General features: G+C 44.9%; 1 protein-coding gene across 3 annotated transcripts; it reads right to left on the reverse strand.

The window, feature by feature from the left end:
• Positions 1 to 5262: 5262 nt before the first annotated feature.
• On the reverse strand, positions 5263 to 12726 carry RAB29 (RAB29, member RAS oncogene family). Of its 3 annotated transcripts, none has more exons than XM_036442532.2 (5): positions 12194 to 12722; positions 8993 to 9064; positions 7663 to 7844; positions 6750 to 6871; positions 5263 to 5944 (listed from the first exon to the last, which is right to left on the reverse strand). In XM_036442532.2, the coding sequence occupies exons 1-5, from the start codon at positions 12315 to 12317 to the stop codon at positions 5833 to 5835; spliced, it is 612 nt and encodes a 203-aa protein (XP_036298425.1). In that variant the 5' UTR covers positions 12318 to 12722; the 3' UTR covers positions 5263 to 5832. The 3 variants fall into 3 exon arrangements, with proteins under 3 accessions (XP_036298425.1, XP_045439009.1, XP_045439008.1); XM_045583053.1 differs by having other exon boundaries at positions 8993 to 9047; positions 12194 to 12318; XM_045583052.1 differs by lacking the exon at positions 8993 to 9064 and having other exon boundaries at positions 12194 to 12726.
• Positions 12727 to 13223: the final 497 nt, after the last annotated feature.

Below are 13223 nucleotides of genomic sequence, written 5' to 3' on the forward strand. Positions count from 1 at the left end.
TATGTAGGAAATAATGCCACTTAGTGTTAGTTTAACTATCTTTTATTTCGCCTGCTTGATCAACTGAAACCACACGAACAGCAAAACCTATGGGACAGGCTGCCGATTCGTCACTAGAGCGCTGTTTCAGAATTGGAGGGAAATTCCATATGTTCAAAATTTTTTTATTTTAAACCCGTAAACCTCTTCCCCTGGTTTTAGCATTTAGCCCTCAGGGGTCCAATCCCGCTGCTGGAGCAGAAAGGCAGGGTCATGATGAAGGAAAAACTTGACCCCCAATTTCCATTCTGGAACTTGAGATACACTTCAGGGTCACTAAAGCCCCAATCTTGGACATTATTACTTTGGGGGCCTCATGAATAGGAGGAGTATGAACTCTGGGGCCAAAGGTGTTTTGGTTTAAAGGTCCACAGCTTAATTAGCTATATAACTCTGTGCCTCAATTTTCTTGTGTGTGAAATGGGAAACAATATCTTATAGGGTTATTCGGATTCAATAACTTGATATATGGAAAAAGTTTAGGAGAGTCTCTGGAACACTAATAAACACTATATAAGTGCTTAAACTTGTTAAGTTCAGTTTTTAAAAGGTGACCTGATCCCTAGGTAGAGATAGGTGGGATTGATAACTTAGGGTTACCATTAAAATCCGATCACCCATTAAAATCCATGAACATTTGTTGGATGCCTTAACTCTCAGAGGCAGAGCTCAGGATTCCTATGGGAAAAGCAAGGTTTACCCCATCATTGTAGACTTGAATCCCTGACACAGGCAGCCTGTTGGTAAGCAACTGAAGATATATGCCATATCAAACAAACCCACCATGCCTGGCCCCTAAAGTGTCCTTGGTGAACTCTGGTACAGTTCTAAGGGAAAAGACCAGCACAGTGACCTAGTGAAGCATTAAACTTATCTTCTGCCTTTTCCATGCCACTCCACTTACTCCCTTGAATGTTTCTTTTGTTGTTGTTGTTGTATAAAGGTTCATAGCACAAAATTCACCATTTTAAACGCATAGTTCAGTGGCATCACTAGTAAGTGCATTCACATTGTGATGCAACCATTACCACCAACCATCTCCAGGACTTTTTCATAAAACCCAGCGGAAACACTAATTCCCCATTCCCTCTTTTCCCAGCCCCTGGCACCCACTAGCCTACCTTCTGGTCTACTGGCCACTTCTCAAACTTGTGTAAGAATTCTAAACTCCATTTCTTCCCAACCTGAAATGCTAAACTCCCTTTCTCCCCACCTCTTTTTTGATTTGTATCCAAGTCCTAATTTCCTTTAAGTTTTTCTTAATCTCTTTCTTCTTTGAATATCTATGGCACAGATCTTTATATGCCCCCTAACTCCTCTGATAAAACTAGACACATAAAATGTATGTAATCAAAAGTGATTATACAATTATGTGGTGGGGGGGAAATCTTTGTTTTAACAAATTGATGAGAAACAAATTTATCAAAATGTAAATTAAGGGTGGTTTGGGTTTCCCCCCCTCAATTTCCCTTAAGTAGATTTAGCCGAAACCAGTTTGGCTCAGTGGATAGAACGTCGGCCTGCGGACTGAAAGGTCTCAGGTTAGATTCCGGTCAAGAGCATGTACATTGGTTGTGGGCACATCCCCAGTGAGGGGTGTGCAGGAGGCAGCTGGTCGATGTATCTCTCTCATCGATGTTTCTGGCTCTCTATCTCTCTCCCTTCATCTCTGTGAAAAATCAATAAAAATATATTTTAAAAAATACATTTAAAAAATAATAATAATCTGGCCACTCAGTGTAGACTGACCAGAGTTGCAATTTTAAAATAAGGTGTTTCCATGTTTGAAAACTGCATTGCGGGTAGTTAGAAAGAAGCAGAGAACTTACCAGCCACTATCTCCTGGTCCCTTGACATATCAAGATTGGCAAGCTTTCCCTTATACTTAAGTACACTGAGTGGCCAGGTTTTTACGCCTTCAGAGATCATAATAATCTGGCCACTCAGTGTATATTCTCCTATTAGTCTCTTTCTCTGATATATAGCAATACTATTATTATACTGAAACTCTGTAGATAAAATTTGACAGAATTCAAATTATGCTTGAAAGCCAAAGAGAAGGTAGGATTTTTCTAATAACCATGAAAATCATAAGGTGGATATATTTTTATCTTTGGTATTTATGGTGGAATTAAAAATACATGTATAGCCAAAACCGGTTTGGCGCAGTGGATAGAGCATCAGCCTGCGGATTGAATGCATAATAATCTGGCCTTTGGGCCGAAACTGGTTTGGCTCAGTGGATAGAGCGTCAGCCTGCAGACTGAAAGGTCCCAGGTTCTATTCCGGTCAAGAGCATGTACGTTGGTTGCGGGCACATCCCCAGTAGGGGGTGTGCATGAGGCAGCTGATCCATGATTCTCTCTCATCAATGTTTCTAACTCTCTACCCCTCTCTCTTCCTCTCTGTAAAAAATCAATAAAATGTTAAAAAAAAAAAAAAAGAAGAAAAGAAAGAAAAGAGTTAAATTTGGAAATAATGAGGAACCCCAACATACTTTGGCAATAGCTAAGGAAAGGGAATTGGGGAAACCTCTGGGAGTAATTTTGGCTCACTATTAGTAACAAAAGAGCAAACCGCACTTCCTGCTGAGAGGCCTTGCTTGACCTGTGGTCTCTTATTCTCTGCTTAAGTTGGTCACTTAGCTCTCTTGCCCAGAGTTGAAAGCCATGGCAGTCACAATCCCACAGCGCCATTTTCAGTCCTTCCTTAGGTCTCCTAGAACCGTGGTTAGCAAACTGCGGCTTGCGAGCCACATGTGGCTCATTGGCCCCTTGAGTGTGGCTCTTCCACAAAATACCACAGCCTGGGAGAGTCTATTTTGAAGAAGTGGTGTTAGAAGGAGTTTAAGTTTAAAAAAATTTCTCTCTCAAAAGAAATCTCAATCGTTGTACCGTTGATATTTGGCTCTGTGGGCTAATGAGTTTGCCGACCACTGGCCTAGAACATACTGCAGGGAATGCTTGTTTTCTTTTGGGCCATAGAGCAGCTGTGGGTGGAGGGACATCTCGTCTCAAACACGGAAACTTCTCTAGGGAAGGGCTGCAACAGTGTCCACGTTCCAACCAATTTTACCTGAGAGGTGGCATCCAAATGATAAGATCTAATTATTTTTAGCATAATCATATTTCAAGTCATGTAAATATTTTCTTCTTCCTTAATTGTTTTCCCTTTTCTTTATGGGTAGGGACATGGAGAGAAATTAGTTATATTTCAATTTCTTCTTTAATTAATTTTAGGCCTATAATTTTCAGCAATTAGGAGAGAAAAATCCATAAGGGCTGGCAGGCCAGCTTCTAGCAATGCTTGAAAAGGCAGGTAGATCTTGAGTCAGCAAATGGGAAAAGAAAGGATATTCTATTTTTTAAAATGGTCACATCTCTGAGCAATATTTGGGATGTTACTGAATTGGTATTAGGCGATTGGTACCAATAAATTAACAGGTAAACAGAAAAACATTTACCTTCGTTTTTATAGAAGGCATTTAAAAAATAAAGTCTCTATGTCCACAATACTCTTGAGTAATCAGCATAGGCTAACTTTTTGTTTTGTTTTGTTAATCCTTACTGGAGGATTATCAGAGGGTGCTTTTCCATTGATTTTTAGAGAGAGTAGAAGGGAGTGGGAGAGACAAAGAGATACATCGATGTGAGAGAGATACATTGATTGGTTGCTTCCTGCACATGTACATGCCCTTGACCAGAATCAAACCCGGGCAGAATCAATTGAGCCAAACAGGCTAGGGTGGGATAGACTAACATTTTAACAAACTCACATTAAAGGCCAATAACTATTATGAATACAAGATTTATTTCCCACTTATTGCTGGGATTGAAACCAGTGCGTACAAATCAATGTTCTTCTCAAATAAAAAGAATGTTAACCCACTATTACCTTCAGAATCATTGTAATAAAAACCCTACCTGAAAAGGGTAATACAAAAGAGATCTTCAAGATCTCCAAACATTGTGCAAAAGTTATAATTGGTATTAAAAACAAACAGACTGAGGTCTGTCAGTCTGTTCCATATCTCTGGATCTATTTTGTTCGCCAGTTTATTTTGTTCATTCGATTCCACATATAAGTTAGATCTCACCAGTCAGACTTGGGAACCACTGACTTAGGATACATTTAGACAAGGGTCTCTCAAAGAACTGTAGGCCTCGGGGCCCACTTAGAATATTCATAATTCTGGGTAGTTATAAATCACTATCCTGTGAGAATTTAACAAATTATACTGCTTAGAAGCGACTTGATACTAAAAACTCTCCCTGATTTAGCACTTAAATTAGCTAATGATTTCCTGCCTGTCTACTCCAACTCCCAGGCAAAGGTCTGTACATAGTATTTGTTTCCTGTGGCTACTAAGTGCTAGCCACTCAGATTGCTCATAAGCAAGTTGCTCACAGGGTTTTGTTCTATTAACCTCTCCCTTTTCTTCCATTCAGATTCCCAGAGCTTCGAGGATCAGACAACTGGGCACCACATGAAGCATTATGCATCAAAACATCAACCCAGAAACCTGCAGAAACGGCAAACCCCTCCCTTACCCTACTGGTAGAGAGACAATTAGACCACCCTAATTTCTTTTCAGAAAGAAATGCTGGCATCACACAAGATAGATAATTTGAAAGCTTGACCTTTTTTTTTTTTTTTTTTAAAGGGAGGGAGGGAGGGAGAGAGAGAGAAAGACATCTATATGGGAGAGACACATCACATTAATTGGTTGCCTCCTGTTTCTTCCCTGAGCAGGAACTGAACTCACAACCTAGGCCTGTGCCCTGACCTGGAATGGAACCTGCGACCTTTCCATGCAGGAGATGATGCTCTAACCAACTGAGCCACACTGGTTAGGGCAAGCTTGATTATTCTTGAAGCCAAGACAAGAGAAAGCTAATTATGACTTTAGAAGCTTCAAAAATAACAGTGACTAGCCGAAACCGGTTTGGCTCAATGGATAGAGCATCGGCTTGGGGACTGGAAGGTCCAGGGTTCTATTCCGGTCAAGGGCATGTACCTTGGTTGCGGGCATATCCCAGTAGGGGGTGTGCAAGAGGCAGCTGATCGATGACTCTCTCTCATCGATGATTCTAACTCTCTATCTCTCTCCCTTCCTCTCTGTACAAAATCAATAAAAATATATTTAAAAAAAATAACAGTGACTATTGGGTCACCCCCAGTAGCCCCAAACCCAAAGATATCAAGCCCCACTCTTACTGCAGTTCAGAATCAGATCTTTAAATTGAAAGTCCAAAACAGAAAGTATCATGACCTATAAGGGAAATGACCTTTGATTTCATTTTCTTCTCAATCTGAAGTCATATCAGATTGATATCTCAATATGTATCAGATGGAAAAATAAACTCAAAAGCAGCTGAGAATTGTGATCCTTATAACACAGACACTGGTTTCTAGTCCTACCCACAAAATCCCAGATCACAAATGGAGTGATGAGATGACCTTTCTTACACAAAAGGCACTAGCTGTACAGATGATGTCTTGTAGAACTGAGCACATGATACCTATTTGGTTAACCAGTGTCACCCCAGTAAGTCCGATAAAAAGGGGATGAGCAGGAAGGCATTGACCGGACCACATGCGTCAGCAGCAAGTGAGAACCAAGTTTCAGGAGATGCAGAAAAGCACATGGGTCCCAGGTGTCTTTTCTTAGTGATGACGGCCTTCCTTACTGGACAGTCAGCAGGAGACAGTTCAAATGCACTTAATACAACTGCTGGATGGGCAGCCGAAGGGAAGGAACTGGAACCTGGAGGGAAAGCAGGTGAAACACGACTAGCAGCAGCCCCAACTATAGGAAGGCTTGGCTTGGAGGTTGATGTAGTCCCCTTGGGTGGACAAAAACGTGTCTTCTTTGGAATTGCTCATCATCTTTTCAATGAGGACTCTAAAAAACAAATAAAAAATAAGTCTGAAAACCTGATTTGAGGAAAGGGAGAAACAGCAGACATTGTCTTAACGCCAGATGGCGTTCAGTAAAGCCGCCAGGTTTGTCCCGTCATCTCAGGAGAGAGGACAGCATCTCTGACCTTCAGAAGCTGGCATTCAAGGGGCCCAGTCTGTTCTGATTTGCTCAGAAACAAGAAAAAAGGTACAATGGACTGCAGTGGAAGATGGGTACATCTATTATATCTATTTAATTTTATCAGAAATCTGTGCAAAGTGGGTAGATTAAATAAACAAGAACTACATGTTTCTTGTTGGCCATCCACTTGCTATTCGTTATTGATACCATAACAGAGTCAATTTAATGTGTTTTTTTTCTTTTTCTTTTTGTCTGAAAAGGAAAAGCTTATCTTTTGTTTGGAGCACAGAAGCAAGCTGAATCCTGATCTGTGTTATTTCAGTGTCTAGTTGATTTGCACTTGAGGTTTCTGGAACACAAAACCTCGTTTCTAAATACCTGGCAGAATCCCACTGTGAGGTTCAGTGGTCAAAAGATGGAATAAGATCAACAGTTTGGTATTTCAGGAGATGAACCCAGAATTACCTTTGCTGTCAAGAAATAGAATTAAAAAAAAAAAAAAGAAATAGAATTCAGTTCAAGAAACATTTATTAAGATGTGCTATTTGTCAGGCACTGTTCAAGGTTTTGAAAGTATAAATCAAGAATATGGTCCTGATTAAAAAAAAAAAAAAAAGAAGGTACAACGAGCTACAGTGGAAGATCTGTGTGCCCATAAGCTACTCACCTCATGGCCTCATTAACGTTTTTGTTCTCCTTGACTGATGTTTCTGTCCAACCCGTGAAACCGTTCTCCTTACTGAAACGGTCAACCTGGTCTCGGCTCACTGCCCAAGGGGACAGGTCACACTGGCAAAGAGAATGAATAAAAGGCAACACCATAAACTTCCTGGGATTAGGAACATAGTTCAGATACCTGTGGATTAAAAACCTTTCCACCAATGGCGAAGAACATAGCAGCCTCTAAAATCTATATTCAAAAAAATAAAATAAAATCTACATTCAAAATTCCTCCCCAAGAAAGCCTCAATATCCCTTGAAAGGAAGGAGAGATGATTTTGCCAAGTTGAGAAGAGAAAGTGGATCACAAGAATAAGAGAGCATTTTCCTTTACTCTTCTTAAAAATATATATTTTATTGATTTTTTACAGAGATACGGAGAGGAAGAGAGAGGGATAGAGAGCTAGAAACATTGATGAGAGAGAATCATCGATCAGCTGCCTCTTGCACACCCCCTACTGGGGATGTGCCTGCAACCAAGGTACATGCCCTTGACCGGAATCGAACCCGGGACCTTTCAGTCCGCAGGCCGAGGCTCTATTCACTGAGCCAAACCGGTTTTGGCTACTCTATTCTTTTTAAATACTTTTATTGATTTCAGAGTTGAAGGAAGAGGGAAGAGACAGAAACATCAATGATGACAGTCATTGATTGGCTGCCTCCTGTATGCCCCCATTGGGGACCAGGCTCACAACCCTGACATGTGCCCTTGACCAGAATCGAACCCTGGACCCTTCGGTCTTCAGGCCGATGCTCTATTCACTAAGCAAAACCAGCTAGGACTGGAAGAGCATTTTAGATAGCTTGCCCTCTCGCCGCTGATTGAGGCCAGAAACCATTTTCCTAGACTGACCATGTACCTTATTGGCCAAGAGCAGGCAGGGCACAGGCTCTCCATTGGGCAGAGTGAGCTTGCTGTCCAGGTCCTGTTTCCATCTCTGGCTGTTGCTGAAGGTAGTGGCATTGGTAACATCAAACATAATAACACAGGCAGAGGCGTCTCGATAGTACAGGCGTGTCATAGATGTGAAGCGCTCCTGGCCTGGAAGGAGAGGAGAGGTCCCTAGAGGGCGATCCTGAGAACCAGCCCCAGAACCCCCTCTTACATCCTGTCCTTTCTACCTTCGTTGTGGGAGAGAAGGCAGTATGCTTGGCGGTTGAGTCCAGATTCTGTACCCAGGTCATCCCAGTCCAAATCCCTGCTCTGTCATTTACTATCTGTGTGACTTTGGACAAGTCAAGCTTTCAAGGCTAAATATTTCCCATCAGGAAAGTGGACACAGAAAGCAGAGCAGTAGCTTTATCATAGGGTCATGGTCAGGATTAATGAGTCAGTGAATATAAAAAAAAATGTTTAGAAAAGTGTTTGAGCCCAAACCGGTTTGGCTCAGTGGTAGAGCATCGGTCTGGGAACTGAAAGGTCCCAGGTTCGATTCCGGTCAAGGGCATGTACCTTGGTTGCAGGCACATCCCCGGTAGGGGGTGTGCAGGAGGCGGCTAGTCGATGTTTCTCTTTCATCGATGTTTCTGGCTCTCTATCTCTCTCCCTTCCTCTCTGTAAAAAATCAATAAAATATATATATTTTTAAAAAGTGCTTGACACATAACAAGGGTTAGCTATCATTATTGTCTCTATTTCCCAAGTATCTTGTTTCTTATCAAGATCAGCTGGAGCCGGGACCGGTTTGGCTCAATGGATACAGCGTCGGCTTGGGGACTGAAGGGTCCCGGGTTCGATTCCGGTCAAGGGCATGTACCTTGGTTGCGGGCATATCCCCAGTAGGGGGTGTGCAAGAGGCAGCTGATCGATGACTCTCTCTCATCGATGTTTCTAACTCTATCTCTCTCCCTTCCTCTCTGTATAAAATCAATAAAAAAATATATATTAAAAAAAAAAAAGATCAGCTGGAAAAAGCACCCTCTCCCTGCAGTGGGGGCACCCATCTGTGGCCTGGACAATCCACCACCCTGCCAGCCCCTCCACACAGACTGCTTTGCATTTACAGGGCAACACATCTGCAGAAACAGCTACAACAGTTCTGTGTCTGGTCGCTCCCGCATCCTCAGCGCAGCTCAATCATCCCAGCTTCGGGAGCACACTCCTGGTTTTCCTGCCCCACTTTTTCTCTGGCAGCTGGCTGGTTACCCAAACACGTCTTCCTGTGTTCCTACTCAGTCTTCCCAGCCTACCTGCAATATCCCACAGCTGCAGCCTCACCATCTCGGAGTCAGACCACTGGAGAACCTTCAGAGCGAAATCCACTGAAAATATATGTATAATGTAGCTGATTAAAATTTACCTTTAAACAATCCACAGAAAACCTCAGGTCAAATCTGTGGTTTCAACACTAGGGACACACAACTCCATTCATTCATTCATTCAATTTTTAAGCCCTCGGTAAGCTGAAATATATATATATTTTATTGAATTTTTACAGGGAGGAAGAGAGAGGGATAGAGAGTTAAAAACATCGATGAGAGAGAATCATCGATCAGCTGCCTCTTGCACACCCCCTACTGGGGATGTGCCCGCAACCAAGGTACATGCCCTTGACCCTAATCGAATCCGGGACCTTTCGGGCCACAGGCCAACGCGCTATCCACTGAACAAACTGGTTTCGGCAGCCCTCGGTAAGCTGAGATGAGCCCACACTCAGGTATTACAGAAGGAAGTCTTTAGCCTTTACCCTATTGTCAAACCAACTTATTTGATACTATTTGTCTCCAAGGCTGGAATTAGGAGGGTGGGGACATTTATGAAAACAAGTGCTCACCCTGACCTCGCAGCATAAAACCTTTGTTAAAGGTTAAACAGTTTCTAGGAGACTTAGGGAGTTTTCTCAGAGAAGGGATGATAGGGGGCAAAGGGGAAATTAAGTAAGTGTGGTGGCTTTTGCCACTTTCACATTCAATTTCACTCTTGGTTCCTAATCAAAATGTATTATGATAAAAACGCACTCTGGGGAATTCTACATCTTCCGTAAGGCTGTAGGAATTATCTTGGGCAGGAACGGGACAGAGTGACAAAGTCCCAGAGGATTCCTAGAAAGAAGACAACACATAGCCCCGAAGTGTGGCTCAGTGGTTGAGGGTCCATCCATTAACCAGGAGGTCAGGGCACAGGCCTGGGTTCCAGCTTGATCCCCAGTAGGGGACATGCAGGAGGCAGCCCATCAATGATTCTCTCTCACTGCAATCATGTGCTTTCTAGTAGTCTTCTGGGACCTTGTCACTCTATCCCATTCCTGCCCAAGATAATTTCTAATTCTGTCTCATCATTGATGGTTCTATCCTCCACTCTCTGAAATCAATAAAACATATTTAAATGATTGTAAATGCTTGTTAACGTTTTAAAACTCCGTAATGAATACCAGCACACATTTGCAAAATTTACATTGGTGTACATTTTTTTTTTTCCTTTAAAAACCGTGGGGTTTTTTTTTCCTCCTGCTCCCTTTTTTCTGGGAACTCTTTCCAACCCAAGATCTAGGTCGCTAACCCACTTGAGAGAAAATTCACACCCTTGCTGAAACCGGTTTGGCTCAGTGGTAGAGCGACGGTCTGCCGACTGAAAGGTCCCAGGTTCGATTCCAGTCAGGGGCATGTACGTTGTTGCGGGCGCATCATTGTTGCGGGCGCATTCCCAGTAGGGGGTGTGCAAGAGGCAGCTGGTCAATGTTTCTCTCTCATCAACGTTTCTCTCTCATGACTTTTCTAGCTCTCTATCTCTCTCCCTTCCTCTCTGTAAAAAATCAATATATTAAAAAAGAAAAAAAAAAGAAAAAGAAAATTCACACCCTTCAATCACTTCCCAGGCCTCCCGAGTCACTTCCCAGGCCTCCCGAGGAGGCGCTGGGTGCGGGTGTGAGTGAGGAGGGGCAGTGTTTCCCCCGGATCCCTTCGCATCCTCCTCCCACAGATGTGCAGGGGGAGGGGAGCGCGGGTGGGTGGAATCGGGCGTGTGGAGGAGGGGATGAGGGAGCGGAGCGGGAGGAGTAGAGAAGCGGGAGGAGGAGAGGTGTGTGTCAAAAACGTGTATATTGCTGAAACCGGTTTGGCTCAGTAGATAGAGCGTCAGACTGCGGACTTAAGGGTCCCATGTTCGATTCCGGTCAAGGGCACGTACCATGGTTGCGGGCACATCCCTAGTAGGGGGTGTGCAAGAGGCAGCTGATCAATGATTTTCTCTCATGGATGTTTCTAACTCTCTATCCCTCTCTCTTCCTCTCTGTAAAAAATCAATAAAAATATATATATTTTAAAAACGTGTGTATTAAAAAAATGTGTATTTTTTAATGGAGATAAATAAATGTTTGTTACTCTCCCACTTCACCAGCTCTGCCCAGCTAAGCACCTCCTATTTAACAAAAATTTCTACTCCTGAAAAAACAGTCCAAAGATCACCTAGAAAGAAATGGAAAAAGAAAGAAAAAGAAATGATTTAACTCTTTTTTAAAATAAATTTTATTGATTTCTTTTACAGAGAGGAAGGGAGAGAGAGTTAGTTAGAAACATCGATCAGCTGCCTCCTGCACACCAGCTACAGGGGATGTGCCCGCAACCAAGGTACATGCCCTAGACCGGAATCGAACCTGGGACCCTTCAGTCCATAGGCCGACGCTCTATCCACTGAGCCAAAAACGGTTAGGGCTGATTTAACTCTTAAGGTGTTCTCTTCCTTCCTCCCTAACCCAGTTTAAGAGAAAAGGGGGTGGGAAAATAGGCCAAAGAGGTGGTATAGATCCGATCCTTGGAGAATCCCTTTCTTTAAGCAATCAATGGACAGACAACAAACACATAGCCCATCTGCCCAGATAAACGAGATTGTGGCCTCCGGCCTCGCCCCCGCAGGCATCCCGCTATCTGCCTGAATCAGTGCTCAGATAGGTTTTTCATTCTTTCTAAAGGTTTTAAGCGGCGAGGTCGGTGTGAGTGCCTTTCTGCTCCTCAATAGCTGCCTGCTCCTCCCGGAGAGGCAGGACAGCAGCCCAGCGGACCCCTCGCAGGCCCTCCACGGGGTCCCCGCTGCCTCTGCTGCCCGTGACCGCTGGGACGGCTGCCCCGCAGGGAGAGAGAGACCTGAGCTCAGAGTTCCCTGGCGGACGCAGCAATTGCTCCTTTTCTCTCCCTTCCTCCCCTCACCACACCTTCGCCCCATTGCTTTCCAGGCAGTCAGCTCAGGTTGGGAAAACCTGACCGGGGAAACCCCGAACAGGCATGCAACTCAAACACCCAGCAGTTACTCCCTCTAGGATGCCAGACTCCTACTTCCTGACCCGAGGAAGGACCCAAGGACACGAGATCCCCAGCTGCCCACCCTCCGGGAGGCCCCTGCTGGACGGAGTCCGGGGTCCGGGCCCCAGGTCCACCCCGCCCCGCTGGCCGGCTTACCTCCCACGGTGGACTTGTAGTGTTTGCTGAAGCTGTCCTGGGAGTACCTCTGCACCAGGGACGTCTTGCCCACCGCGGCGTCCCCCACCACCAGCACTTTGAACAGGTGGTCGCGGCTGCCCATGGCGAGCGCGGTGGACGGTTTTGGGGAGGCGGTAAGCGCGGGGGGAGATCGCCGGTTTTAACCTCTGTGGCTCCCGACCCCCTCCCTACTGAGGCTCGGCATTCCGCCCACCGCCTGCCTGTTGGGGCTGCGCTGCCGAGAAAGCAAAACGGGAAACTACACTCAACCTTTGCGCGCTTCCTCCCCGCGCGGCCGCAGCCTGGGTGGAGCGCGGGGCGCGGGGCGCGTCCTTCGAGCCCCCGGCTGGCTGATCGCACCCTCTCCCCCGGCCCGCCCCGCTGCCGTGAAACGGATTCAAGCGAGGCGGTGCCGCACCCGCAGGGACTTCCCCGGAGGGGCTCTGGGGAGCGACTGAACCGGGCCACCTCACTTCCCGGGTTGGGCCAGAAGATGGGAGCCCTCCCTCCACTGCACAAACCAAACTCTGAGGCCGGAGCGGCTCACGCCTCCCCGCCCGGGACTCTGCAGGCGCTGTCCCTCTGGTCTACTTGGCGCGCGTCACGTGCTGGGTGTTTGGAGAACTACATTTCCCAGCATACCTCGCCCTGAAAATAATAGTGGAGTGAGGAGACACGCCCGCGAGGCCTCCTGGGAAGTGTAGTTTACGCAGTATTGTTTTTTGTTTGTTTTTTAACTTACACCGTTTCAAGGCTGGCGAACTCCTTCTTTCAACTTTCGGAATGCTATTTTAAACATCATTCTGGAATAGGAAAGATACTTAAGAGGGACTTGGTCGACGTGATCTCATCTGCCTGATTAAGAATTATTCCACAGAGTTCATAAAATTTTCCACTAATAAAAGCTCAAGTGGAAATCCCATTTCCTGTTCTTTCACTTAGGTAGACAAACCCAGGATCTTGTGAACATGATAAAAGCCAACTCCTACATTTCCCTCAGGATCCCCAT

The sequence above is a fragment of the Pipistrellus kuhlii genome, unplaced genomic scaffold (genome assembly GCF_014108245.1).
Source record: "Pipistrellus kuhlii isolate mPipKuh1 unplaced genomic scaffold, mPipKuh1.p scaffold_m20_p_18, whole genome shotgun sequence".
In the NCBI taxonomy this organism is placed as follows: domain Eukaryota; kingdom Metazoa; phylum Chordata; class Mammalia; order Chiroptera; family Vespertilionidae; genus Pipistrellus; species Pipistrellus kuhlii.

Coding starts and splice junctions, on each gene's coding strand:
- RAB29 (XM_036442532.2), bottom strand. CDS start 12,317: ATGGGCAGCCGCGACCACCTGTTCAAAGTGCTGGTGGTGGGGGACGCC. Junction 7,845..8,992: donor GCAGCTGTGGGATATTGCAG/GTAGGCTGGGAA, acceptor CTCTCCTTCCAG/GCCAGGAGCGCTTCACATCT. Junction 5,945..6,749: donor AACGTTAATGAGGCCATGAG/GTGAGTAGCTTA, acceptor TTTGTTTTTTAG/AGTCCTCATTGAAAAGATGA.